General features: G+C 33.5%; 2 protein-coding genes across 2 annotated transcripts in view; one reads left to right on the top strand and one right to left on the bottom strand.

The window, feature by feature from the left end:
• Bulli (regulator of MON1-CCZ1 complex protein bulli) overlaps window positions 1-22,838 on the bottom strand; it is a 99,923-nt gene extending 77,085 nt beyond the window's left edge. Inside the window, exons 1-4 of the mRNA XM_089098320.1 lie at window positions 22,758-22,838; window positions 8,490-8,605; window positions 6,388-6,549; window positions 5,621-5,767 (exon numbers count right to left, since the gene is read on the bottom strand). Coding sequence (XP_088954446.1) covers window positions 5,621-5,767; window positions 6,388-6,549; window positions 8,490-8,585 — 405 coding nt within the window. The 5' untranslated portion in view covers window positions 8,586-8,605; window positions 22,758-22,838. The remainder of the gene's footprint in view (window positions 1-5,620; window positions 5,768-6,387; window positions 6,550-8,489; window positions 8,606-22,757) is intronic.
• A 4,863-nt stretch (window positions 22,839-27,701) lies between these two features.
• LOC148946236 (guanine nucleotide-binding protein subunit beta-like protein 1) overlaps window positions 27,702-27,993 on the top strand; it is a 35,220-nt gene continuing 34,928 nt past the window's right edge. The window contains exon 1 of the mRNA XM_089098327.1: window positions 27,702-27,812. The gene's annotated coding sequence lies outside the window, so the exon portion shown is untranslated. The remainder of the gene's footprint in view (window positions 27,813-27,993) is intronic.

The following is a 27,993-nucleotide window of genomic DNA, read 5'->3' as shown; positions in this document are numbered from 1 at the left end:
AAATGTAGAATTTTGTATTTTTTTCCAGAAGAAAGATCACGGATGCGTGTTTGTTTTTTCTTTTCCCCGTGGGTGATCGTATCGACCCAGTGGTCCTAGAATATCGTGGAAGGGCTCATTGAAGCCGAAATTAAAAGTTCTAGTGCCCTTTTCAAGTGACCAAAAGAAATGGAGGGCAACTAGGCCCCCTCAGACGCTCATTTTTTCCCATGGTCACCCAATCAAAATTTTGAGACAGCCATTTTGGTCCGCATGGTCGAAAATATAGTACTTATGTCTTTTAGGATACCTTAATCCCCCAAAGTCCCCGGGGAAGGGCTGAAATTTATGAACTCTACCCATTGTTTACATATATTATTGTTTATTGGAAATATACATACGTTTTCAGGCGGGGATTTGTTTGCTGTTAGTGGGGGGGATCGGGGGTTATGTGGGAGGATCTTTCCATGGGGGAAGGGACATTGCTATGAAGGGGGCGCTGGATTTTCCAGCATTGTTTAAAAAAACAATCAGAAATTAAATTAAAAAAAAGTTTCTCAACTGAAAGTAAGGAGCAACAGGAAGTTACCTAGTATCACAGCTGGACAATCTGATAACTCAAATTTTTTTTTCATACTAGATTATTATTGGTCTTAAGTATCTAGAGTGGACTTTCGGGTCCAACCCCTTTGATAGCCAGTGCCGTCCTTTGGGGGTGGCAAGTGGTGCTTCCGCATTGGGCCTCGCGCTAACAGGGCCAAATATGTTATGAATTACAATCACATGAGTGAGTTTGTGACTTCATGAGGGGACTCACAGAAAAAACCGTGGAATGTACGACTTGAGTTCCCAAATTTGCGCTCCCCCTTTATATTAAGCGGGGCCAGCGGTTTTAAAACTGTCAAAACCCTCCTTCGTTAGACACCCTTTTGGCCCTAAACCACAACTTTCCTGCTGAACCCTAGGAATCACATTGGTATCAGTCCCGCTAGAGACTACATTATTATTGCTCCCACTATATTACGACCATAACGTAAGGCCCCGCGTAGTGCCGGCTGCACAAGGCCTTGCGCACCAGTAAGGCCGCGTCTCCCAATACCCCAGTTGTATATCTGATTTCAGTGAACTTTATGAAAAGAAAGGAGTGATTTTGTAGAAACAAATCTTTAAGTTGGAATCCTGTTTAAATCCTCTACATGCTATCCTTCAATCTAGTATCAGGTTATTTGATAATGCTATCGGAATCGAGTCAGAGTTCAAATTTAAATTTATTTAGCTTTTGTATTTAGTTCTGAAAATGCTGAGTTTAGTGACTACGATTCCCATAGCTTTACGACACACTTTTACACATTATATTATCAATTTTTGATACGTTTTTAAAGTAATTTTGTAATCCATCTCTCCCTTTTTCTCTCTCTCACTTAGAGAGGCTAGATATCTTGGGTCTAAAAATAATATTACTGTCTACGCTTAGTGTCTCCAACGGAGGTAATCTTGTGGGGAAACTTTTCAACGTTAGTAATCATTTTAGTTATTTTCTTCTTAAATATTAGTTATAAGCTAAAATTACAAAAAACCACGGTAATTGTCTATTATATAAAACACACTCGAGAATTGAAATTTGGTGACTGCTTGAAATAAAACAAAATATGATGAAAATACAATGCTTTAGTAACAAAACCTAACAAAACCTAACCTAACAAAACCTAACCTAACCAAAATACCAACTAAATATTAAACTAAAATAACAGCTATTATTTGGTTTCTCAACAAGCCGAAGGTTATTGTCTGGTATAGCCAGCGTGAAAAACCGGGTAATCGCAGCACAAGTTCTCGAGTGTGTTTTATATTTTAGACAAGTACCAAAATCATATATAATTGACTAGGGCGCATTCAAGATTGTTGTTTGGGGGCTGAAATATTTTTTGGAGGAGGGAAGTTACAAAAACTTTCAAATTGATTTTGTAAAAATTGTTGTTACATTTTTGCGAGTAAGCCAAAACAAACTGGCCGAAGGAGGGGTAAAAACCTGGTAACTCTCCCCACTTGGATGCGGTCTCGATCATTAATAAAACTTTGCTTTTTAGTCAACAAACGTGACTTTGATGCATAAAATGTCGCAATATCGTCTATGCTTGTCTCCTTAGGAAGTAAACAACTTTTTACGATACAAAGATGGATTTTGCCTTTTCAAAAATAATTTGAGACTGGAAAAAATATTGTGCCACTGAAATACGTGTGGTCAATCCCTCTTTACCATATTGTTTGGGATCAGTACTTCTAAATCTAGATATTAGGTTTCTGCTTCTGAAATATGAGTTTGACGCTAAAATAAAGAAAAACCACACACGATTTACAATGGTGCATCCAGGATTGTTGTTAGGGGGGGGTGAGAGTATTTTTCGGGGGGGGGGGAGAAGTTACAAAAACATGAGTATATAAAATTTTTGTTACTTTTGTGCGAGGAGGACAAAAATTTAATGGGGGCAGAGATTCAAACGCTGTAATTCCCCCCGCTTGGATACGGTTGGATACGGCCTTGGTCATTAATGAAATTCGGCTTTTTTGTTGACAAACGTGACTTTGATGCGTCCCAGGCATAACATGTCGCAATATCGTCTATGCTTGTCTTCTTATGAAGTAAACAAGTTTTTACTATACAAAGGTGATTTTTGAATTTTCGAAAATGATTTGAGATGAATAAAAAAATTCTCCCACTGAAACGACATACGGTCAATCCCTCTTTGACACATTGTTTGAGGTCTGCACTTCTAAATCTAGATATTTCTAAAAAGCAATGATCTGTTTCTGGCGTTCTGGTACGAATGTTTCAACAAATACTTTTTTTTGCAATAAGAAACCTATCACCCCCAAAAAAGCTAGGCAACAATATGGTACAAGCTTAACTGACGGGGAAAACAACCTAGTGGTTATTGACTTAAAAATAGCATTTCAAATTTCAATTACTTTTGTTCTGGTACGTATGTAAATAAAATATTTCATGTTACAAAAGGAAACGATTTTCGAATTGCAGAAAAATGTTTTCTCTGGTTAAAAACTCGAGAGAGAAAAAACAGGTTAGTACTTTTCTGTTATAGCAGCCCCACTCAACAATTAAAGTTAGGCATTTCCTAAAAAAAAAAACAAAAAAAAAAGGGATGAAAATATAATGCTTTAGAAACAAATTTGGTTATATTTCCACACTAGGGGGTGGGGGTAAGATATAGCGGGTCTGCATGCAAAATGTATTACCTGCAATTACTCTACATATTATGAAATAAGAATTGTTTTCTAATTTCAAATTATCCCAATAGTTTAGCCCCCCCCCGAATCTGCACATTTATAGCCCAAATTACATAACTCTCATGTCTTCTGTCACCCGCCACTTTTTTTTCATGGAGTCTAAGCGAATTGTCTTTTAATACAGACACAAGAATAACCGGTTCTAGGTTTGTTCTTGAATTTTACACAGCGTAATTCTTGAGTGGGATCAAGCTTTATTTAAATTAAACCCATTTTTATCTTTTTCATTTTTGTAAATGAAAAGGCAGTGTGGTCTAAGAAATAATTTTCTTTCTTTAGAAAGAAATTTTTTTATCACCCCAGAGATGGCTAGCCTCCTCGAGTCACCTATATCGCGCAAGAATCCGCGACGGGGACAAACTGGTAATTTGATTTTAAAATAAGCATTTCATATTTACAGCTAAACAAGTAAGAAATACCAGGCACTAGAAACTCCTTATCCTTCATTTCTTTCTTTTTTTCAATCTTACTTCAAAATATACCTTATCCAAAAGTCGCCGGCTCTTATATCATAGTCAAATCTCCGCTAATATTTCGTACTTTGGCGAAATGTCAAGTCTAGACGTTAAACGAGAATGAATTTCATTGGTTGGTATGGGTTCGCCCTATATCTTACTTTTGACCAATAAACTGTACCGGGTGAAACCTATAGAACATGATCAAAGTTGCAAATAGCGCCACCATAGCGGAAAAATATGAATGGGCCCGAATCCAAACGTAAACGTTAAGCTAAAGGATTTAAAAAAGATTTAAAGTTACATATTTCAAATTTTGCAAATTTCTTCTTTCTCTGCCGCCATGAACTAGAAATTGGTATCTAGTTAAAAATTTCTATGTTACAGATGCAACTCAAAAGCTTGGTGACCTACACAAACATCTTTCTGCAGATGCATTTTTTAATATTGGCCCTGACAAAGGTCTTTTACAGTTCTTTTCTTAGTTTAATTTAATTGCTAGTGTTTTTTGAGTTCTTTTTTGTTTTTGTTTTTTATTATTATGTTTATACTCCATTTGTACTACCTGTTGTCTTGTAGTTGTGGGTAATAAATGATTGATTGATTGATTGAAAGTTGCAGCAGAAACTAACTCATCTGGGTTGATAAGTTAAGACTAATCATATTATATAATTGTATATAAACTAGTCATAGAGGTGGAGGAGTTAGCAGATATTTTTAGGAAAGAAGGAGTGTCTGTATTTATTATTTTTATTATTATTTACTATTTTTATTAATATTTATATTATTAATCATATTTATTGTGTAATTATTATTATTAATTATTTACATTATTATTAATTATTTAAAAATGGGATTATTTGGCTAAAATTTTTCCGACCTCTCGCGAGAAGCCTTCATATTACTATAAAACAGGAGTAGGGAGCAAATAAATGTCTAACCTTCCTTCTTTGGAGAAATATATACAGACTAAGGGTACAATATGGACGATAACAGTTGCTCTTTCACAGTAGAAATATTTTCAGTGGGTAATTCATAAACATTCACACGAATTCGAGTGTTCCCAGAAGGGTAGTGCTAACAGTGCTCATTCTGCAATATACACTGATGAGATAAAGAATATCATAGATTATGATAACATTCCAATAATTGTTTGTAAAACCCAAACCCAAGGCAGAGGCTATTTCACAATTTTGCGAAGTCCTAATTGTTTTTCTATTTGATGTCAATATTTTCTCTTGAGCTATATTTTCTTTTGATAAGTCTATTTTATCAGTATTTTTCATGGTAGCCCCACAGATGAATGAGTTTATAATAGGCAGCAGATACTTTTGAAAGCTCTATATCTTCTTTTTTCAATCCATGAAAACAAATGTTTCCTAAAGTTTCTTTACAAAGTTTTTTTTTTCAGCAGGACCCATCATTCTTATCATCTTCGTGATAAATTCCTTGTATTTTAATGAATTCTCTATATTATCCGGCCGTCAGGCAATATCTTTCAGATAATGAATCTATGAGAACCTCACTCTATTGTCAGCATTTCTGTAAGTCTCGTGGCTAGTGACATAATTTAGAGCGAATTTGTGAATACATGCACTCAAACTTTCACACCCTTTTTCTTGTACGTAATAATGTGTGGATTCGTACTGAAAATACAAAACCGACATTAATCCCTTATCTTTGAATATAAGAGTAAAACGCCTCCTTCCAATCTTAATTTTAACGGTGTGGAGCGTTGTTTAAGAACGCGCATAGTGCATATAAGCTGTCATTATCGCTCTTAAGATTCAGAAGGAAAGGAATCTCATTTCACAAGAGCCAAGATAATGGTAACAGAAGTTCGGTTGGTATGATTTATGAAGCATCTACATAAAAACTCGTACCTGATACAGCTCTATCCCTTGGTTGGTTATAAAGGCTAATGAAGAGTCTCCAACCCAACAGAAGCCAAGGATTGTATTCCCAGCGCTTTTTGAAAGCTGTGAATATTCAGGTCCAGAAGGCTGGCATGAAGCCAAATTTAAGCATTCCTGAAGAAAAATTACGATAAGTTAAGATAGTAACAATAAAGATGAGGAAAGAAAAGACAGAAAAAATAATGTAAGTGAAGAGCCGAATTTACAAACAACATGTTTAGTACAGTTTATCAAGTTTCTCAGATCATTTTTGGGCAATAAAGAATCACTAAATACTACATAAAAGAATTGCTTTGTGTTTAGCGTACCCAATCGTGTAAGATTTATATTTTCAGGAAATAAAGAATAACATTTTATTATCATATATTTAATTTATAAATATGTAGTAATATGTTTAGTATATAATTTTGATAGATCCTTTTTCAGACATATAATCTACTTTTAGACTGAACAAAAACAAATATACACTTTATCAAATTTTCTCCTAGGAGGTGACACAACAGGATCGTACGTGCATTCAGATAAAGGAAAGAAGGAAGAGAGAGAGAAAAAAAAAAAATAGATGAAAGAGAATGGAGCCGAGAAGGACAGGAGGACAGAGAAAAACATGTATAGTAGCTGCCATAAAATGTTAGAAACAGAAGGCTTTCCCTCTGAACTCAAGTAATTACTTTGGTCACTAAAATATATATGTTTATTCTGAATGCATTATCAAAAAGAGAAGGGTAACTTACAACAGAATTTTTATTCCTCTGAATGGCCAAAATAGAAAAACCAGGAGAAAACTTTATAGCAATCACAGGGCCTTTATTTGGAATTTGAAATTCAAAGCTGCAAGAAGAATCAAAGCTGGTAACTGTAACATGTTGACTGTCATCTGTCAAAACGGTAACTACCTAAAAATTTAGAAAGGAGATTCAGAATGATAGAAGAAGAAAAATCAACTCACAAAAATTGAACTTAAAGAGAGCCTTTAGAAAAATGTGTTTTAACCAAAGCATGGATTAGACTTTACGGTTGAGTCACTAAGAAAGTCTCCTCATGTCTGTGAGTTTCTACCTTTATGCAAACTGCTATTTCAAAAGATACGCTAGTCACAGTTATAGTAAGTAATTGACTTGCAAGATGTTTTCCCTATTTAAGCTTCTTTAATCAACAATAAAATTGCTCTCAAATTCTTAAAACAATACAAAAGTGCAATAAAAAGAAGTAAATTTCATAAAAAGATACTATATTTGATCAATTATTCATAATAGTTTGAACCATGCGTCCTTTGTGAGTCATGTGTTACTGTTTCACCATAACTTAAAGTTTACCTAATTTCTTAGGAGATGGAAACAGTTTACAACAAGATCTTATCTAGTCTACAAAGTTTCATTATAAACTTGTTCCTATAATGTAGAATAGGTAACATTTTCCAGACTTTGCACAAGAGACCACTTGAAGGTTCCTTTGTTTTACAACAAAAACAGGATTTGAATGATTTCTGTTTTAGGTATTATTTAACAAATATTTGCTTTATCTACCAATTTAGTAAAGTTATTCATTCCTAGTTTGTGCTAATACGAGTCCATACCTAAAATTGCACTAGACAAATGACTATATTTAACATTAATATCAAACTGCATCTATGGTCTTCTTTGATTTAACAGTTCTACCATTCAGATAATATTGTACCAAAACCCTCAAAATCTTAAACCAGGCTTTTCCACCAGTTACCAGCTCATTGACTGGCAATCAATTTGCTAATTTCATAAAACACTACCAAAAAATCATTAAACACTATTAATGTCACTTCAAAGCATAGGCTTAAGTTAAATAGATTTTTGAAACCATTGTATATAAGTGTCCATAATTCTCAACATGTAACTATTATCATCTATCTAAATCATTTCCATTCGTTTATGCAAGAATATGATTGAATTACTTTAAATACAAGTTTCAAATCTTTTTATAGCGTTATAACTATTTATAAATATATAAGTTGATATAGGGTGTTATTTGATGCAAAACCAGAGTAGGCAAGAGGACTTCAGATGACCCAAGATTTTATTATTTTATTTTATTGAGCACTTCAAGATTTGCATTAAATGCCTGAACTTGGTGCTCCCTGCAAGCCCATAGCTACCTATAATTTTTCAAGAAGGTAATCTAAGACAATGAGGGGACACAATAGTAAAATTCACAACAATAAAATTGTATTGTTTCTCTAATTATATGAATAGTATACGTTTTTGTATGTGTACTAGTTTGTTCTAAAGCCCTTATACATTTAAATGATTGCTATCAGATCAATTTAGGAGATGTGGTTATTTTCTCCCCTCCCCCTAGATTTGTGAGAATACCTTTTTTTGGTATTTTCATTGAAAATGAAATATGTAAATATATATATATATATATATATATATATATATATATATATATATATATATATATATATATATATATATATATATATATATATATATATATATATATATATATATATATATATATATATATACGTCCCTATTGTTTGATACCGATCGAAATTGACAAAAATCTGATGTTGAAAATTTCAATTATTAAACTGAAACCCCATTTACAAAGAAAACGTACAAAGAAGAATACAAAGAAATATATATATATATATATATATATATATATATATATATATATATATATATATATATATATATATATATATATATATATATATATATATATACATATATATATATATATATATATATATATATATATATATATATATATATATATATATATATATATATATATATATATATATATATATATATATATATATATATATATATATATATATGTTAAAACTAACCAGTTCATTCTTCTCATCAAAGAACACGTTCCCATTGTTTGATACCGATCGAAATCGACAAAAATCTGATGTTGAAAGTTCTAATGGATACACCATGATTTTCTATGCTGATGAACCTAGAATGATAAATATGAACCATGTTTTACCCCAATGTTAAAACAGTAAAACTGTTAATTATTTGAGTACTATAAGCCTTCCATCAACGTCAAAAAACAATAATGACATATGAATTTTAAAACAGGAACATAAAGATAGCCCTGATCATCTTTTCTTATACAATGACTATTAGATCTTAATCTTCAGGTTGTTACGTAAATAAATTTTTAAACACAGCTATAATAATAACGTATAATCACCTACAGTGACCTATGATAAAAAATGGTAGGATATTCTTATGGTGTATAAAGTAACAAAGATAAATATTTTGTATGATTCTTTTTTTTACAACTGTCTAATCAACTGGGACTAGAAGTAACTCTAAGAAGATGATGAGAATTTTTTGTTACAGCATAGAGAATTGTAATTTTATTGCTTAATAAACCATCACAGCTTGAAAGTTTGTCTAACTCAACAATCAAAGCAACTTCAAATTATAGTTTGAAAAGAGGCGTTGATAGAGATAGGGTTAATGTTGACCGGCGGTTTCAATGGGATGGTTTAGGTTATTTCACAGAACTGCTATTTTCTCTTTAGTATTATCAAAGTCTATGATCTAGAAGCCATTTAAATAAAGCTTCATTGAATTTGAAACCAACATTGAACCATCACTGATAAAAAATATATATCCAAATATATTGCTTTAGGGTACTCCACCTCAAACAAAGCATGAATCAGAAAAACAACGGGCACCTGTGCCATCTAGAAGTACCACGTGCTTGGTTTCTCAAATAAGATAGTCTTAGATATAATTTGTGAAAGGTGGTGCAATCCAATGTCAAGCACTTAATCATAGGTTGTTTCTTGGAGCAATCTAAGGATTCAGCATTAGAAGGTTCCCTCATGATCATGATAACAATTATACATTTTATGACAAAACAATGATTTGTAGGCTTCCTGATCCTATTGTCCATGGTTGTAGGAAAGGGAGGGGGAAGTTGCCCCCCCCCTAGAACTTCAAATTCACATTCAATATTAACGAGAACTTTTTGTATGTTATAATTTTTCTGTTGGATGTTCACTGGTACAAGTAGATGGCTGAAAAAGCAGGAAATTTCCCAATATTGTTTCCGATATCGATATTTACGTTTCGATATTCAATATTGATTTTGGTCCTATATATAGATATATCAATTTTGATATTCAATATCATCCAACTTTAACCCTTAACTGTCAGGGAGAAAAAAAATTACACTAACTGCGGGGTGGGGTATGCAGGTTCCCACTTTTTAAAAATTCCAGAAGAATACCATTGCAAATTTATCCCAATTTTGCTTACAAAATATTCAGATATATCAGTTACAAATACTAAAACACAAAAATCCTTCCACTATTCGCATTGGGGCAGAGGAACTTGGCATATTCCATGCATTTTTTTTTTGCCCAAACTGCAGCAATATTTGGATTTTCTGTCCTTGCTTGGGGGTCAAATGATGCAACGACCTTTTCAGTCATTGGAGCCTGAAGAAGACACATGGGGTATATTCTGAGCTGAAAATTATATCTGTTTTTGATTAAATTATGCAGTGCTCGTGGGATCCTTTGGAGGGTTGCTCTGATCCTAAGTTGCGGGTCAATGAAGGATTGTCCTAGCTGTATCAACATTTTTCTTTGCATCAAGTCTTTTATTGGGGGTTGAGCAGCTCAGAATGACATTGGCATTGACTCCGCCTATATCTATGATCGCGTGCCACACCTCCTTGGACCATCTTCTTGTGAGGTAACTAGTCGTGTAGGTGGACCATTTTTAGTCTTGAGAGTACACTCAATTTTTAATTGCGTTGTACTTCATGATGATCTCCGATTTACTACTCTCATGTTCAATTGTTGCTGAAAAGTGAATCGACGAAGCAAGAATAACTGCCTTTTTTCCTTTGGAACATACAACACCTGGTTGGGATGATCTCTAAATTTGAAGATGGGCAAGATGGGTTTCCCTTCTATGACTAGCGAGGAAAGAGGGTGGATCTCTCTTTCGTTCGTTTTCATCATGTTTACGTATATGATTTTCAAGGATATGAGCTCTATGGACATGCACCAGTTGCCAGCTGTGATGTCAGTGTTCCAGCTTCTCAATAGATTGACAAGGGTAATGTTCACGTTGGAACTAAAGTTTTATGGATTTCAACAACAGGTGTTTCCTTTCCTGGCTAGACAAAGACATTAGATAGATAAAATGTCTTCAAGACCACTAAACATTATATCTTGAATCCAAACTTGTTTGATTTAGAACAAATTTAATTTTCACCCTCTTCTAACAACCAGCATTTCATTAATTGCCAAGTATTCACCTGTTGAGTAATTTATTTTGCAGTTTGCAATGAAGAGGTCAAAAACCTCTTTGATGGGAGCTAAAGGTCTGCCTCTTTCGTGACGCGTGTGCCTAAAATCGAACCAAATGAATGTGCATTGTCAGTTTAATATACATATACTGATATTTAGTAATCAAAATGTTAATATTATTTCATTTATTAAAGTTATTAAAGTAAAAACATTTATATATTTTCAGTTAAGTGCAAATTATGTTCTGGCCTTGGGAAGGCATAGAGGTTTTGAGACCTGCACAAGTTAGTTTCTGCTCGTTTTGAGTTTGACTCGGTTATTTATCATAATTTCTGTTCGTTTTGGGTTTCATTTATTTATCGATGCTGATTTGTGGTAGTTTCACGCTTGGTAGATTATTTGATTTTATTTTTGCTCATTTTTGTTTTAATGGAGTTCTTTACTTTTGTTTGAACAACTTATTTTGAGGCAAAAGTGTTTTAATTAATTTTGAAAAAAGGCAGATGAACTAATAAAAAGCACAGGCTGCCGTTTTGCCGTAGTTGTTTCGAAAAATTGGCGCAAATTCTGATATAACCAGGACTACCTTTTTGCCATGTTCATTTCGAAAGATTGGCGCTAGGTTTGAAACAACAAGGCATAAATATGAAAATATTGACCTATTGCTAATCCAAGCACATTGAAAAAGACCATGCGCGTGTTGTGGTGCAAGTCCTGACGTGCATATTTATTTTTTCAGTAGCATAGAAAATTGTTGTGTAGCATGCACAAATGAGCAATTTTAGCACTTTAGGAACTGGCCATGGTGGCAACCCTGTACACAACACTACCTTGTGTTTTTTCAAATAAGTTTAATGAAAAGAACCAAGAGATATTACCAATATAACTTAGTCTCCCCCTCCATTACAGAATCCACCCCCCAAACAAGATGCTACAAACGTTCATGCTACTGTCACTTCACAACACTCCACTCACCTTCGACTTTGACCCTGAAAGAATTTACATGGAGATTCTTAAATATTTATGATGCTTAAGATACTTATCAGCCCTAAAAATTAAAATTCTTGTAATAGATTTTGACTTTAAATCACTTGGTATAGATTCTTAGCAAAAATCACCTCTATTCTCCTCAATATTTACCCCAATTCGAGCTGTAATGTGAAGTGGTTGTATTGATCTGCAGAAAGTAATTATTTAGTCTAGATCATTGGTATTTAGAGCATACTGTTGTAATAATGAAATTTCACTGCTGTCCAAAAAAAAAATTGACAAATAAACCTGATTCTTGCTTCTTTTTATAATAATAAATCCATTCAGTGTTCTTTTGTAGGTGCCTTTAGTTTAATTTTACATTAATTGGTTTTGGGCTAAATTATACAGGATTTGCACTTTTTTCATACAGCTTTCCTACACAGTTTATAACTTTTTTAGTAGCATCAGCTTATTTTTTTTTAATAAACTTAGGATTGTGCATCATAGTGCGATAGGAACAAAAACGTAATATTTGGTTCCCCATTTCATGTTTGTTATATTCACATTCACAATAATCATTCTCATCATAATAGTAAAATATTCTCCTTTCATATTAATAAATTGAGAGGGAATAGTCATTCTGGACTTGTCCCAGTTAAAGATAGGAACAGGGCCATAATTAGTGATAAGGAAAAGTGATAAGTTAAAGAGAGATGGGTAGAAAATTTTGAGAGTGTGTTAAGCCATGATAGACTTAATAAGAAAGAATGAAAAAATTCCGTGACCCTTTGGAAATGAAGGAAGATTTAATTTGTAATGAAGAATTAATGACTGCATAAAAAAAGGATTAAAGAATAATAAGGCCCCAGGTGCTGATAGTGCGGTAAATAAGTTTCTTAAGTGTGATGGTTTTAAAGTTAGAGATAAACTACTGAAAATTGCGAATATGATTTTTGAAAAATATGAAGTACCAAGAAATTTTAGAAAAACTTTGGTTAAACCCCTCTATAAGAAAGATGATAAGAGTGAGTGTGGTAACTATAGAGGCATTAGCTTGGTTTCTATATGAAGAAAATTAATCAGTATAATGATACTTTTTAGACTTAGAGATGTTGTAGATAAAGTTTTAAGATAGAGATAGAGATATTTATTTCGAGAAATTACTATCACAAGCCCTGAAGGGCCGAATTCGAATTTCGAAGTCCATAAAAAAACAAACAAGCAAGAAAATCATAACAGAAGCACAACAACTAAAAAATTGGCAACCAATGCAAAAAAAAAAAAATAAATAAATAATTAAATATCGGAATGCTATATGATTCCTTTGTCACTTATATTAAAAACTGCAAAATGGCAACTAGTTAAAAAGATAAGAAATGATAAAACTGAAAAAATAAATAATATACACATTAACAAATGTTTAAAAAACAACATAAAAAGGAGATAGGGAAAAAAAGAGTATAAAGAAAAACGAGCTGTTTCTTTTATTATATAAGAGAAAAGACAAAATTTATGAACAAATTAACAACTATTTATTATATCAGTAAAAAAAAGGGATAAAAGATTTCTTATACCGCAAGGTAGAACAAAGAATGGGAGATAAGGTGGGGATAGGCTGGGACACAGTTCGCGGAGGACGATTTCTGTCAGGTACATGGTATTCAGGGAAAAGGTTCGCAGTACGGGGGTTCAGAAGTGCCAACTTACCAAAACGGAGGCAAAAATTATTTCTTCGTCTCTCGAGGGTCTCTAGGTTTGAAATATTTAACAAATGCAAATATGGTATCTTGCCCTCTTTAAAAATAATTCTTAGAGCTCTCTTTTGGACATTTTCAATTTTTTGTGTTGAGAGAGTATAGGAGAGAGAACACATCAACAAAATTTTTATTCTTTGATTAATAATTGAGAAGTGCCTGAGTCATTTGACCCCTTTAGTCCTCAGTTTTGTAGATTATTAGCAAGCATTTGATTCAGCTGATAGAAGAGCTTTAGCAAAGATCCTGTTCTTGTATAGTGTATTACGGTAATCACCAGGAAAAAAAAAAAAAAAAAAAAAAAAAAAAAAACTGTCTTCCTACTTTAGTAACTGAAATAAATGAGCACTTGAACAAGGTCTAGACCCTACTCATCCATCCAGTTCCCCAGGACAAAACAGTATAACCAATCCGACAGTCCGAAAATCAACTCCAAAATAGAGCAAAATCAGCATCAATAAGCATACGTCTATGTTCCAAAACCAAGCTATAGCACCTTAAATCTACAAAAACATTATATTCCCAAGGTGATCACCATATATCGGGGCTCGTCAGATGAAAACTCATTGCCTAAATGGGTTTCGGCGCTTCAATTTCATTACCCAGGCAATTGAGCGCGCCATGCCATAATCTGGCATACCCCTATATAGTGCCACCAATGGAATAAACATAAACAAAATCCAAAACATCCAAAAAATAAAAATATATACCCCAGAATTTTTTTTTTTTTTTTTTTTTTTTTTTTTTTTTTTCCAACATTCTTAACCAACCTTCAAATAACACTGAGAGCCGAACTTCAACCGATTTAAATACAAACAAATAAATAACGCTAGTCCTCCACCCGGAACAATTTCACTTTCACTCAAATTCTAAGAATTAAATTCCGAATATTCCACCATAATCTTTACCACAGGTGTCGCAATCCAACCCTCAACACCCGGGAAGATAAACCAATTCCGTCAACAAGTTACCGTAAAATATCTTTTAAGATATCTTGATAACTTTTATTATACTTATGTAAAAGCTGATTATACTTAAAACAAAGCCTTTTAAAGTGCCAAGCAAGTTTATTGGTGGAAAATCCTCTTATGATTAGCTTCTTGCTAAGTAACACATCTATTTCTAAAATCGATGTAATTAGTACAAATTCTTGCATATCTAAATAGTTGTGAAAAATACGATGAATATGTTATATTTGAATGAATATTACTTTTTGGAAACGGAAAATTAACTATTTCAAAATTAAAATCGTCTGTTTTATTGTATATTTCAAAATTTATTGTATTATTAGGTATCACAATAATCTCAAAATCTAGAAAATGGTCATATTTGACATTTCCATTACTGGATTCCAGCTTTAATTCTGGTGGATATGTTTTACTTGCAATCTCTACAAAATTTGAACAATTTATCACCAGAAGGTCATCTAAATATCTTTTATTATTTGAGAGCAAATACTTTATATTACTTGGATTCTGTTTATCCGTCATATAATCGTATTCTAAATAATTTAGAAATCGGTCCGTTATAACTGGACTGGCATTACCCCCCATAGGAATTCCATTACATTGATAATATAGATTGCCATTAAATTTTATAAAAGTATTAAATAGAACAAATTCTAGTAGATCAAAAATCATATCTATGCTATAACATCTTGAGCTAGTTGTACTATTAAAATAATTAGTCCATCTCGCCTTCTTATTATACGCATCAATTTTTAAAAACGGCAAATTAGACAAAAGAAAAGCTTTCAAAATAATCTTTTTTAAATTTATAAATACTAAATTAATGGGTAAATTTGTATATAATGTAGTGAAATCAAACGAGTCCAATCTTTTGGCTGAAACTAAAGCAAGAGAGTCTATTACTTGCAGCGAATTATTAACACTCCAGTATGGATTAAACTTAGAAAAATTTTTAATTCCCGAACAATATGCCTCAAACTTATTTTTAATTTCTCCTAAAATACACGACAAGTCAGTAGCCGCAACTCTGGTCGGGCACCTTGCTGCCCCCGCAATAAAGCGTGGTTTCGGTGGATTCTTATGAAATTTTGCCGTCCAATATAAAAACGGACCTTTTTTTTCATTATCATTAACCTTAATATTAAACTTTTTAAAAAGTATATCCTCTATTCCATTCAATAGACTATTATTAACATCTTGAACCTTTTTATAAGTATTTGTTGTACTAAGCTCCTTTGTTAAAATATCACAATAAAGCTTCGGACAAATTATTGCAAAATTATTATTCGCTTTATCAATGGGTACAATTACAAAATCCCTCTTTATATTATAAATTGCTTGTTTTATCTTAGAATTATAAAAAACACCATCATTATCATGCTTATTTGTCCTCTTATTTATCTTATTTCTAACCTTATTAATAATTAAATTATTCCAATTCTGAAAACTTTTTTTATTAATTTTCTCTTTTTTGCACCAATTATCAATAAATATGTCGAGATTATTATTTAACCCTCTAAGCAGATTCGAGGGTTTTAGATGATTTGAAAGACGGAATTTAGCCCCAATTTTCATTATATTCTGCAGTTCAATTTGCTTAATTATTGTTAAATCACCTGTAATAATATGTTCGTAAGTTGGATTAACAAACGATAGCAATTGGTCACACTTACAAATAGGTTTCCAATTACTATCCGTGTCAAAATTCCTAAGTATTAAATTATAATTAAAAATCATTTGTCCTATCGTTTTTGAAAATTTATATGTTATAATCGGATTATTCTTATACTTCAAATTACTAGGACGGGCCTGTTTCACATCAGCCTGGTTTAAAATTCCAGGTAAATTTATATCCTCTATTTGTTTACTTATAAAAGTTATAGGAAGATATAATCTATTCTCCTTATTAACAGTCTTATCTGACTTTTTATCATTTGAATTACCATTAGTTCTACCTAGAATACATACTGTATCATAAATCAGTTTAATTTTTGAGTTACATGGTTTTTTATTATTTACAGTCAAAAATAATTTTATTAAATTATTATTTGATAACTTATTTAAACATTTTATTATGCTAGCCATACCATTAGACTCAAATAGTTTACAAAAATCCTTCAAATAGATATTTAAATATATATTCTTTTTTCTATCATTATTCCTAAGTCCTCTTCATCGAAGTTTACTTTTAGAATGATGATTTAAAGAATTATGACCAAATAATACATTTATAAAATTAAAAACAACATTAGACATGTCTCCACATTTAGCCACTCGGTCATTCAACCCGAAAGGATAAGCAGTACCGAGGGTATGGATCCAATAGTCTTCACGTTTACGTAAATTTATATTTTTCTCTTCTTTAGTTAGATTACTTAATTCCAAATTTTCTAAAATCGTAATGGTTAAATCAGTTAAAGCACAGGTACCATTATTACAATGTTGTACTAGATAGCTATTCGTTTTTTTACCTTTAATTGTGCTTTTGTGCCCCAAAAATCTCTCATATATGTTATTAATACTTTCCCCCACATATTGTAAGCCACAAATTTTACACTCCAACAAATAAATGATATTATTTGTTTTACAATTTACCCTACCCCGAAACAAACAATGAAACTTTTTATTATATAAAGTGCTTTGTACCATAGCTCTAGGGGTGAAATAGTCTCGGCATAGAAAACAACGACCATTACACCTACCAATATCGGTTAGACCGATTTGAATATTACTATAATTATAATTTATAATTAAGAAAAAGTTAAGAAACAAAAAACGACAAACAAAGCAAAATCCAAATCATATCCAAAAATCAAGCATATTTCCATTAACCATAACAACGAAAAACAACCCATAAAGAAAAACAAAATGATTTCCCAGAACAATTATCCGTCTCAGGTTAAAACCTGGATCAGGGTTAAGGTCTGTCGGGGAAAAATTTTTTTAAACAATTCCTACACCAGCACTAGATCCAACCTGAAATCATATAGTGTATTACGGTAATCACCGGGAAACAAAAAAAAAAAAAAAAAAAAAAAAAAACTGTCTTCCTACTTTAGTAACTGAAATAAATGAGCACTTGAACAAGGTCTAGACCCTACTCATCCATCCAGTTCCCCAGGACAAAACAGTATAACCAATCCGACAGTCCGAAAATCAAGTCCAAAATAGAGCAAAATCAGCATCAATAAGCATACGTCTATGTTCCAAAACCAAGCTATAGCACCTTAAATCTACAAAAACATTATATTCCCAAGGTGATCACCATATATTGGGGCTCGTCAGATGAAAACTCATTGCCTAAATGGGTTTCGGCGCTTCAATTTCATTACCCAGGCAATTGAGCGCGCCATGCCATAATCTGGCATACCCCTATATAGTACCACCAATGTAATAAACAAAAACAAAAACCAAAACATCCAAAAAATAAAAATATATACCCCACAAATTTTTTTTTTTTTTTTTTTTTTTTTTTTTTTTTCAACATTCTTAACCAACCTTCAAATAACACTGAGAGCCGAACTTCAACCGATTTAAATACAAACAAATAAATAACGCTAGTCCTCCACCCGGAACAATTTCACTTTCACTCAAATTCTAAGAATTAAATTCCGAATAGTCCACCCTAATCTTTACCACAAGTGTCGCAATCCAACCCTCACCAACCGGGAAGAAAAACCATTTCCGTCAACCAGTCACCTTAAAATATCATTCAAGATATCTTGATAACTTTTATTATACTATTGCAAAAGCTGATTATACTTAAAACAAAGCTTTTTAAATTGCCAAGAAAGTTTATTGGCGGAAAAGCCTCTTACGATTAGCTTCTTGCTAAGTAACATACATCTATTTCTAAAATCGATGTAATTAGTACAAATTCTTGCATATCTAAATAGTTGGGAAAAATACGATGAATATGTTATATTTGAATGAATATTACTTTTTGGAAATGGAAAATTCACTATTTCAAAATTAAAATCGTCTGTTTTATTATATATTTTAAAATTTATTGTATAATTAGGTACCACATTAATCTCTAAATCTAGAAAATGGTCATATTTGCCATTTCCATTACTGGATTCCAGCTTTAACTCTGGTGGATATATTTTAATTGCAATCTCTAAAAAATTTGAACAATTTATCACCAGAAGGTCATCTAAATATCTTTTATTATTTGAGAGCAAATACTTTATATTACTTGGATTCTTTTTATCCGTCATACAATCATTTTCTAAATAATTTAGAAATAGGTCCGCTATAACTGGACTGGCATTACCCCCATAGGAATTCCATTACATTGATAATATAGATTGCCATTAAATTTTATATAAGTATTAAATAGAACAAATTCTAGTAGATCAAAAATCATATCTATGCTATAACATCTTGAGCTAGTTGTACTATTAAAATAATTAGTCCATCTCGCCTTCTTATTATACGCATCAATTTTTAAAAACGGCAAATTAGACAAAAGACAAGCTTTCTTAATAATCTTTTTTAAATTTATAAATACTAAATTAAATTAATAGCAGCTGGTTTTGCATTAAATCAGAAGTCATATGGATCATTTTGATGGACTTTATCCTAAGGAGCACAGCAAGCAATTGAAGAACACAGGGTCAATTGGGGAAGTAAAACTCTCCTAGACTTGAATTTTGCTGATGATCTAAGCATCCCAGATGAAAATATTAGCAAAATGAATAAATTTTTGGAGGGTTTGAGAGTTCAGGGTTCAAGATTAGGTTTGAAAAGTAATGTTAAAAAAATTAGTTGCAAGAAATAGGTGAAGAAGTGATGATTGGTAACAAGAACATGAATCAAGAAGACAACTTCACTGCTCTGCTGTCATAGACAGCAGAGCAGTCCTGTCTTAGTAAAGAGCAAAGTTGGCACTATGTATTTTTATTCACCAAGGCCTTTTATATAATTCCCTTTTCAAGAGTCAAGATGATTGGAGGGCAGCCAGCTCCCCTCACATGCCCATTTATTCTCAAACCCACCCATTCAAAATTTTGAAATAGCCATTTTGTTCAGCATAATTGGAAGGTCCAATAACTATTTATCTGGGGATATCATCCGCCTTCACAGTCCTCAGGTCAAGGGTTGCAACATGTGCTATTTACCCATTGTTTATAGCCTATACAATATTTGTCATCAGGAACTACTACTTCTATTGCAACAACTATTAAGGCTAAGAGTATAAGGCAAAAATTTCAGGAAATGTTGAGGGAGAATTTGAGCCAAATTAAAGCATATAGGGCATACAAGTTATATGGGCATACAGGTTATCAAAAGAGCATATCAGCAACAGCTTATATAGTATTAGGTTGAAAGACCCAGGGCTTGATTAAGGGGATATTCAACTATCAAAAGACAATATATGCATACTGCTACTACTACTACTACAACTAGTCCTATTACTACTACTGTGACAAGTACTACAACTAAGACTAAGGGTACAAAGGTGAAAATTTCAGGGAATATCAAGGGGGAAGTTGAATTGAATCAAAACACACTGTATGCATACAGGTTGTCAAAAGTGTATATCAGCATTATCTAGAAACAGCTTGGAGCATGAAGTTGGAACTAACAGGGCTTGTTGTGGGGGATTTTGAACTAACCAAAAGGTATTATGTTCATGCTACTACTACTACTGCTACACATATTAAGGTGAAATTTTCAGGGAATGTTGTGACATTACTGAACTAAATAAAAACACACTACATGCTTGCAGGTTGTTGAAAGAACATATCAGCAACACCCCAGGAACTGTTTACAGCACCAAGTTGAAACTTTCAGCACATGTTGAATGGGATGCTGAAAAAAAAAGTTGCAATGTGCACACTACTACTAAAGCTACTACTACTGCTACCACTGAAGCTAAGGGTATTAGGTCGAAGCTTTCAGGGAATGTTAAGGGGTGCAATGAACTAAATCAAAAACACTATGAGTATGTAGATTGTCAACAGGCAGTAGCACAAATATCTCAGGAACAGCTTAGATTATTAAGTTGAAGCTTTCAGGATATGTTAAAGTGGGTTTTGAACTAAGCAAAAGGCACTATGTGCATACTACTATTACTTCAATTATTGCAACTAGTGAGGCAAATGAAACTTTCGGAGAATAATTAAGGGGAGTTTTGACTAAATCAAACAAACTATATGCATTCCGGTTTTCAAATAGACATATAAGCATCTTAGGTGTCTTAGGAATCTTAGGATTGTCTTAGGAATGACTTAGAATATTAAGTTGAAACTTTCAGGGCATATTGAGAGTGACATTGAAATAGCCAAAAGGCCCTTTTTACAGAAGTTAAGTGTATTATTGAGGGAATTTTTTGGTGGATGTTGAACTAAATCAAGACAAACTGTGTGCATTTGGGTTGTCAAAAAGGCATATCAGCAATATCCCAGGAACAGTCTAGGTTATTAAGTTGAAACATTCAGTGTATGTTAAGGGCAATGTTGAACTAATCAAAAGGCAATATGTGTATGTTACAACTACTATTGCAGCTACTGCTATTGTAGCAACTACTAGTACTGCTGAAGGTAAGGGTATAACAGTGAAACTTTCAGAGAATGTTGAGGAGGATATTGGACTAAACTGAAACATGCTATGTGAATACAGGTTTTAAAAAGCACATAAAAGCTATACCTCAGGAACAATTTAGAGTTGAAAACTTTCAGTACATATTGATATGGAGGTTGAACCAACTAAAAGGTACTATATGTTTACTACTAATACTACTACTAAGGCTAAGGGTATTAAGGCGAAATTTTCAGGAAATGTTAAGGGGTATGCTGAATGAAATTGAAACACACTATGTGTATTCAGGCTACCAAAACACAAATAATAATAACATATTTATTACCTACTATGACCAAAAAGAAGTGGAGTACATAAAAAAAACAAAAAAACTTGTACACTTAACAATTATTTACATAAAATGACGTAATTATGGTGCATAGTAAGACCTGCAGATTATAACAGCTTTCCCACAAGCACAGTTGCTTTTTCCTGTAAATCAGGGAGGCCAAATGTGATATTAGATGCTGGTTCCAGAACCATGGAGGGAGACACAGAAGGCACTGAGAAAATTTAAAATAATAAGTCCTGAGAGATTTGAGATCTTTAGGCTTCAGAATTGGAAGAAACCCACATAAAAAGAATAGAATGATCACAAAATGAAGAATATACAATCTGAATTTTTTTTTCTTAGCATTAGAAACTGTCACAGCCCAAAGTGTTTTGAGATTATTAGTAATGTGAAGACCAAGCCACTGAAAAGAAGAGACACAGAGAATAGGGGGAAAACCACAGTTAAGAGGGAGACTTGCACTCAAATTAAACAAAATATATTTGCACTTATGAGCATTCAGCATAAGCCCAATCTGTCTCAACTGGTCTGAGATCCAGCTGACAGAATGTGAGAGCCCAGCCCTAGAGAGCTAAAACCAGAGAAAAAGAAACTGATAACTGAAAATTAAGGTAAAATGTTGTTTTGTCAAAATTTCAATGGGTTTAGACCTGTTATGTAGGCAAATTTCAGGACCCTCTAGAGGGAGAAGGAGTGGAAGTAGATACTTCAAAATACCATCCCGGGACATACTTTGGCCTGTAGACCCATCCCTGAAACTTTCATTTTCCTAGCCTAACCCCATTCCAAGATAGTCAAAAGTAGCTAAAGTAGAATTTTACCATTTCATTTTCAGAGCTAAAGCCAGAGAAAAAGAAACTGATAACTGAAAATTAAGGTAAAATGTTGTTTTGTCAAAATTTCAATGGGTATACATTCAATGACCTGTCATGTAGGCAAATTTCATGACCCTCTAGAGGGAGAAGGAGTGGAGGTAGGTACTTCAAAATACCTTCCTGGGACATAGGCCTACTTTAGCCTGTAGACCCATCCCTGAAAGTCTCATTTTCCTAACCTAACCCCTTCCCAAAATAGCCAAAAGTAGCTAAAGTAGAATTTTACCTATGAAAAGACTAGGCCAAATGTAATATGTGGTATAGGCCAAATAAAACTAGTCTTTTTGAAAAGAACATCAATAAATGGTGTTCTTATTTTGCTATTTTTTAAAAGAACCAAACTCCTGCTGTATCCCTCAAATTTCTAAAAGAAATTTAACCACCTATAGAGTAAGTAATTGAGAAATTCACAATTGGAATCTAGAACTTTTTATCAAACAGCTCAATCAAAAGCCGCATTTTTTATATTTAAAACTTGGCGCTTCTGAACACCAGTTTTATGCAAAAAGCCACATTCCTTGCCGATTCCAGATTCTCCAAAGCCTCGTTTTCTGGCTCAGCGCAGGGTTGCCAGAAAGCCTTTGAAAACCAAGACTGCCATCATGGTCAGGTCATAAAGTTCTAAAATTGCCCAAATTTGTGTGTTTCACAACAATTTTCGATGCTAAAGTCAAAATAAAAAATTGCGCGTATCGCGGCTTGCGCCACGACACGCACATGGCCCGATATGTGTAGTTAGATTAGTTCTAGATCAGTTTTTTTGTCCAGTTTTTTCTGACTTAGCACCAATCTTTCGAAACAAAACACAGCAAAAAAAGGTGGGCCTGGTTAAATCAAATTTCGCACAAATCTCTCAAAACAAATACGGAAAAATGCGGTTCAAACTTTTTGTTAATTCCTTAACGTTTTTCAAAGTCCTCATCATTTCTTCAGTGACAAAATTAAAAAATTGTATTACAAAAGTGCTTCAAATTGAAGCACGTGCTACAGTGCTACATATGATGAAATAGTGCTAAAATAGTTCTTTCGTCCTAAAGTCAGAAAAAATTTTGCCCCTAATCTAATTCTATTGTTACCTTGCTTGCTTACCCTTTGTTCATCCTGCTCCACTTTCACGGAAGAACAACGATTTATGTGATCCGCCAAAATTCATCTGTTTTTAGCTGCAGTTTTATGCGTCATAATGGTTAAACGGTTTTGAACTCTTTTTATTCACTTTTAGAATTTAAAATGACTTATTCCACTGAATACGCTAGTAACAACCACAAGCCGAAGACATACAATATCTTTGGTTTATTATCGCATACAAATTTTTGTTACACGTTATTTGATACAGTTGCAAGACAATATCTAAAGATAACTATATGATTAAAGCAAGGCCCAAAAATAAAATCGTGAGAACGGGGTCAATACAAAAGCCTTCGTAATCCCAAGATGAAATAATACGTACAGATAAAAACAAAAACTTTATGATTATAATATAGCCTCTAAAAGAAACGTGAGAAATGGGTTAATACAAAAGCCTTCGTAATCCCAAGATGAAATAACACAGACAACTTAAAAAACCAAAAAAAAATAAAATAAAGGTACTTAGATCCATAAGGCACAAAGAGATTTAAGACTCAAAAGAGGCTAGTATATTATCTAGATCAACTAGATCAGTTGTATGGTCAGTTTCTTCAACTTCACAAGCCTTATAAATATCATTATTGAAAAGAAGCATACGCTCTGTAGGCTCAAACGTCGAGCAACTCGACTTCACAGGCCTTATTAATATCACTATTTAAAAGAATTTGAAATGCAATATTTAAAGATAACTTATGATTAAAGTAAGGCATCAAAAAAACGTCAGAACGGGGCTAATACGAAACCCTTTGTAATCCCGAAACAAAATAATAAGTACAGATAAAAAAACAAAAGCAAAAAAGAAAGGCACTTAGATCCATAAGGCACTAAGCGATTTAAGACTCAAAGGAGGCTAGGATATTATCTAGATCGACTAGATTGGCTGTTTGGTCAGTTTCTTCGACTTCAAATATCACTATTGAAAAGCAGTTGCAACACAATATGTTAAGATAACTTTGTGATTAAAGTAAGGTCTGAAAAAACGTGAGAACGGGGTTAATACAAAAGCCTTCGTAATCACAAGATGAAATAACATGAACAGATAAAAAAAAAGAAAAAGCAAGGCACTTAGTTCCATAAGGCACTAAGAGATTTAAGACTCAAAGGAGGCTAGGATATTATCTAGATTGACTAGATCTGTTGTTTGGTCGGTTTCTTAGACTTCACAAGCCCTATAAATATCACTATTGAAAAGCAGTTGCAACACAATATTTAAATATAACTTTATGATTAAAGTAAGACCTCAAATAGAAACGTGAGAACTGGGTTAATACAAAAGCCTTCGAAATCACAAGATGTAATAACACAGACGGATAAAAAAACAAAAACAAAAAAGAAAGGCACTTAGATCCACAAGGCACTAAAATATTTCAGACTCAAGGAAAGCTAGGATATTATCTAGATCGACTAGATCAGTTGTTTGGTCAGTTTCTTCGACTTCACAAGCCTTATAAATATCACTATTGAAAAGCAGCATACGCTTTGTAGGCTCAAACGTCGAGCAACAAGAGCCACATGCTGACAAACACAGACTGAACATAAATATTGCGTTCAACATGAGAAAGATAAAACGGTCTCGGAGCTTGCTCTTAATGCATTCATCATAGAAAGGAACTGTTCCACTGTCTCATTGCTAATTAGCAAATTCAACAGGGTCAATGCCCACTTGGCGAATTCACGAAAAGGAAATGCGCCAACAGCATCAAGATAATGTAGGACAGCTATCTAGAACTCATAGGAGTCTTTGGGGATTGTTCTTCCACAAACAAATGACCAATTAACGTCCAACAGTTTCCTCCACTGATTCTTCAAGGTACTGAGATCAGTGGTAGGAACAATTCTCAATGGCAAGTCTCCAAATCGGGGTCGAAACTGAGACAAGCAAATCACAGGGGATAAAAATTTTAGCTGTAGGAGTGAATCCAGAGCAGGAGGCATTCGTTTAAGCACCGCTTTAGCCGCAGTTTTCAGGAACGCAAAACACCGTACTTTGATTTCGCTCTTGTGTGTGTATGAAAGTTTAGATTTGGCCAGTTCTATCAGGATCTCGTGTCCGTAATCAATTTAATCTGGCGGCAAATAATTGATTTTGAAGTCTATATTAACCATCAAAGGCACTGTAGATGACCCGAGTATCCTAAGCCAGAGACTTAGCATCCAACCCTGCAGATCTTCAAAAAGACGAAATTGGTCAGCGTGTTTGTGCTGAAACAGCAAGTTGACCCTTTGAAATTCGGACAGCAATGGCTTCAAGAACACAATGAAAATTCTGTTTTGCTCATCTTGATACATAGCGTGTAGCACTCTGGCAGTATAGCAACGTTCTTTCTCTTTGGCTAGACTGAGGTGTGTGGTGAGCTCTAAGTACTGCTCATCTATGCGAACCAAGACATTGTACCGAGAGAGCCAATGAGTATTTGAGGGAGAAATAATACGTAAGGGTGAATTTCCATCGTTTATCAACTTAAATACATGTTGAGATGTCTCCCTTCTAAGGGGGCTTACATTAAACCATTTATATGTTTCCGACATCATAAACTTAAGTTTCAAAGGGAGTTCACAAACCGCTTCTGAAGCACACAGATGGAGTGAGTGGCAAACACACTTGAAGAGCTGAAGATAGGGTAAACTATTGTCTCATAGTAAGGTAAAAAGGGAGTGGTTTACTCCGCACATGTTACTAGCACCGTCTGTGCCAATACCAATAAGGTTAATCATAGGTACTTTGCAGATATCAAGGAACTCTTTGAGTTTGTCATACAATATAACAACGGTAGTCGAAGGTACTTTAATCATCCCCAAGGCTGTACACACAATTTGTTTCATTTTGGGACTATAATATCTTACACATATGCACATGAACTTTATTGTGGCGACATCTGTGGACTCATCTAAAATAAGTGAGCATCCACTATTCCCAATATCCTCGACAATCTCACGAAGAGTTTCAGGCCCCAGAACATTCTTGATTAGGGCTGAACATTTGGTTCGTTTTATTCTCACAGCTTCAGAAACACGCCCGGGGAAAAGATTCTTAATAATTGTAGACAGGTGGTCGATAGTCTGTATAGATGAATGGCAAGAAACGTGTGCAGCTAATACGAGCTCTGCCTTCCGTGTTGTAGTGTCAAGCACAGTTATTGCTAGAAGATAGACAAATATAAATTTTTAGTTTTTAAAATAAATATACAGTGGGCATAATTTTGATCTACTAGAATGTGTAATGTGTTGAATTTCACTTTAATCTTGATTTTGTACGTACTTTGCTCAATAGTTTACTTGAAGAAGCCTAAGGAAACTTTTTGTTTCTTTTTTTTTGTCGATAGACTTGGCTAAAATCAGTTACCGATTCAGTAAATTTTATGAGGGTCGCTCCCCAATGAAAAGAGGCTCAGACTGCCCTTGACCATGTTCAGCAAATAACTCGTAGTAGCATAATCTGAGTAATCCTAAAGGAGCAAAAAAGAGGCAAATGGATATTAAGTACCTCACCAATTCTACTCCATCCTCAAAAATTAAGATACAGAGAGTAATAGTGATCCAAGAAAGATGTAAAGCAGATAGTTGTGAGATGAGCAAAGTAGAGGATGAATGGAAAAACCCAACCCATTTACTATGGCTGCATATGGAGGAAGAGTTAGGGAGGAATTTGCCTACCTAACAAATAGGGAAATCAGACCTACTAGGAACTCGGAAAACACTGAAGATTGTTTTAATCACGTTGAAACTATGCTTTTTGACTCTGATGTCTCCTGCTTCACCTGCTGGGCTCTCCATTGGGGTTATGATACAGAGTCCGGTCTCATAAAGGAAATACGAGAAACGGAGGAAAAGTAATGAGAAATAGATTGGTGAAAACGGTCTGACAACACAGGGATCGGCCGCAACAAGATGCGCAACAAAAGGGAATCAGGCGCCTTTTCCACTCAGAAAAAAATTGGTAACCCCTCCCCGAAAAAAGATTCTAGATACAACTCTGGCTCACACATTAAAGACATAACAATGCTGTAAGGTCCATAAAACAGAAACAGCGCGTCTATGAAGCAACAACAGTTGTTGTTTAATTTTTTCTTTGATGTGGAGTTAAATTTCATTAAAAGCAAAAAGACGGCCTGACTCGTCGATAAGCAATCTATCGTTTTGCCAGATAAAATGTGCATGTTAACTGAAAACTTTTCTGAGAAAAATGGCATTTTCTGTGAAAATTTCAAGATTTTCTGTCAAATTTTTTGCTTAGTCATATAGATTCTAATAGCGTTGGAAAATATAAATTTGGTTGATATTAACCAAGAGAGCAGAAAATAAAATTCAAGGTATGTCCACTTTTATTACTTTTTTTTCTTTAGACTCAGTAAAAACAAAAAACGGTTACCATGTTGCTGTAGGCTATTTTGGCCTTCAAATCAACTGCAGCAGATGTATACCCCCAAAATATTTTTTTAACAATAGCCTACCATGGATCACAGACTATATTCAGACTTCACTCCTGTTGTA

Source organism: Artemia sp. Qi Xiang Cuo, chromosome 12 (assembly GCF_049724085.1).
Source record: "Artemia sp. Qi Xiang Cuo chromosome 12, ASM4972408v1, whole genome shotgun sequence".
NCBI classification, from domain to species: domain Eukaryota; kingdom Metazoa; phylum Arthropoda; class Branchiopoda; order Anostraca; family Artemiidae; genus Artemia; species Artemia sp. Qi Xiang Cuo.
The sequence above is the reverse complement of the archived record's forward strand: the minus strand, read 5'-3'. Positions and strand labels throughout refer to the sequence as shown.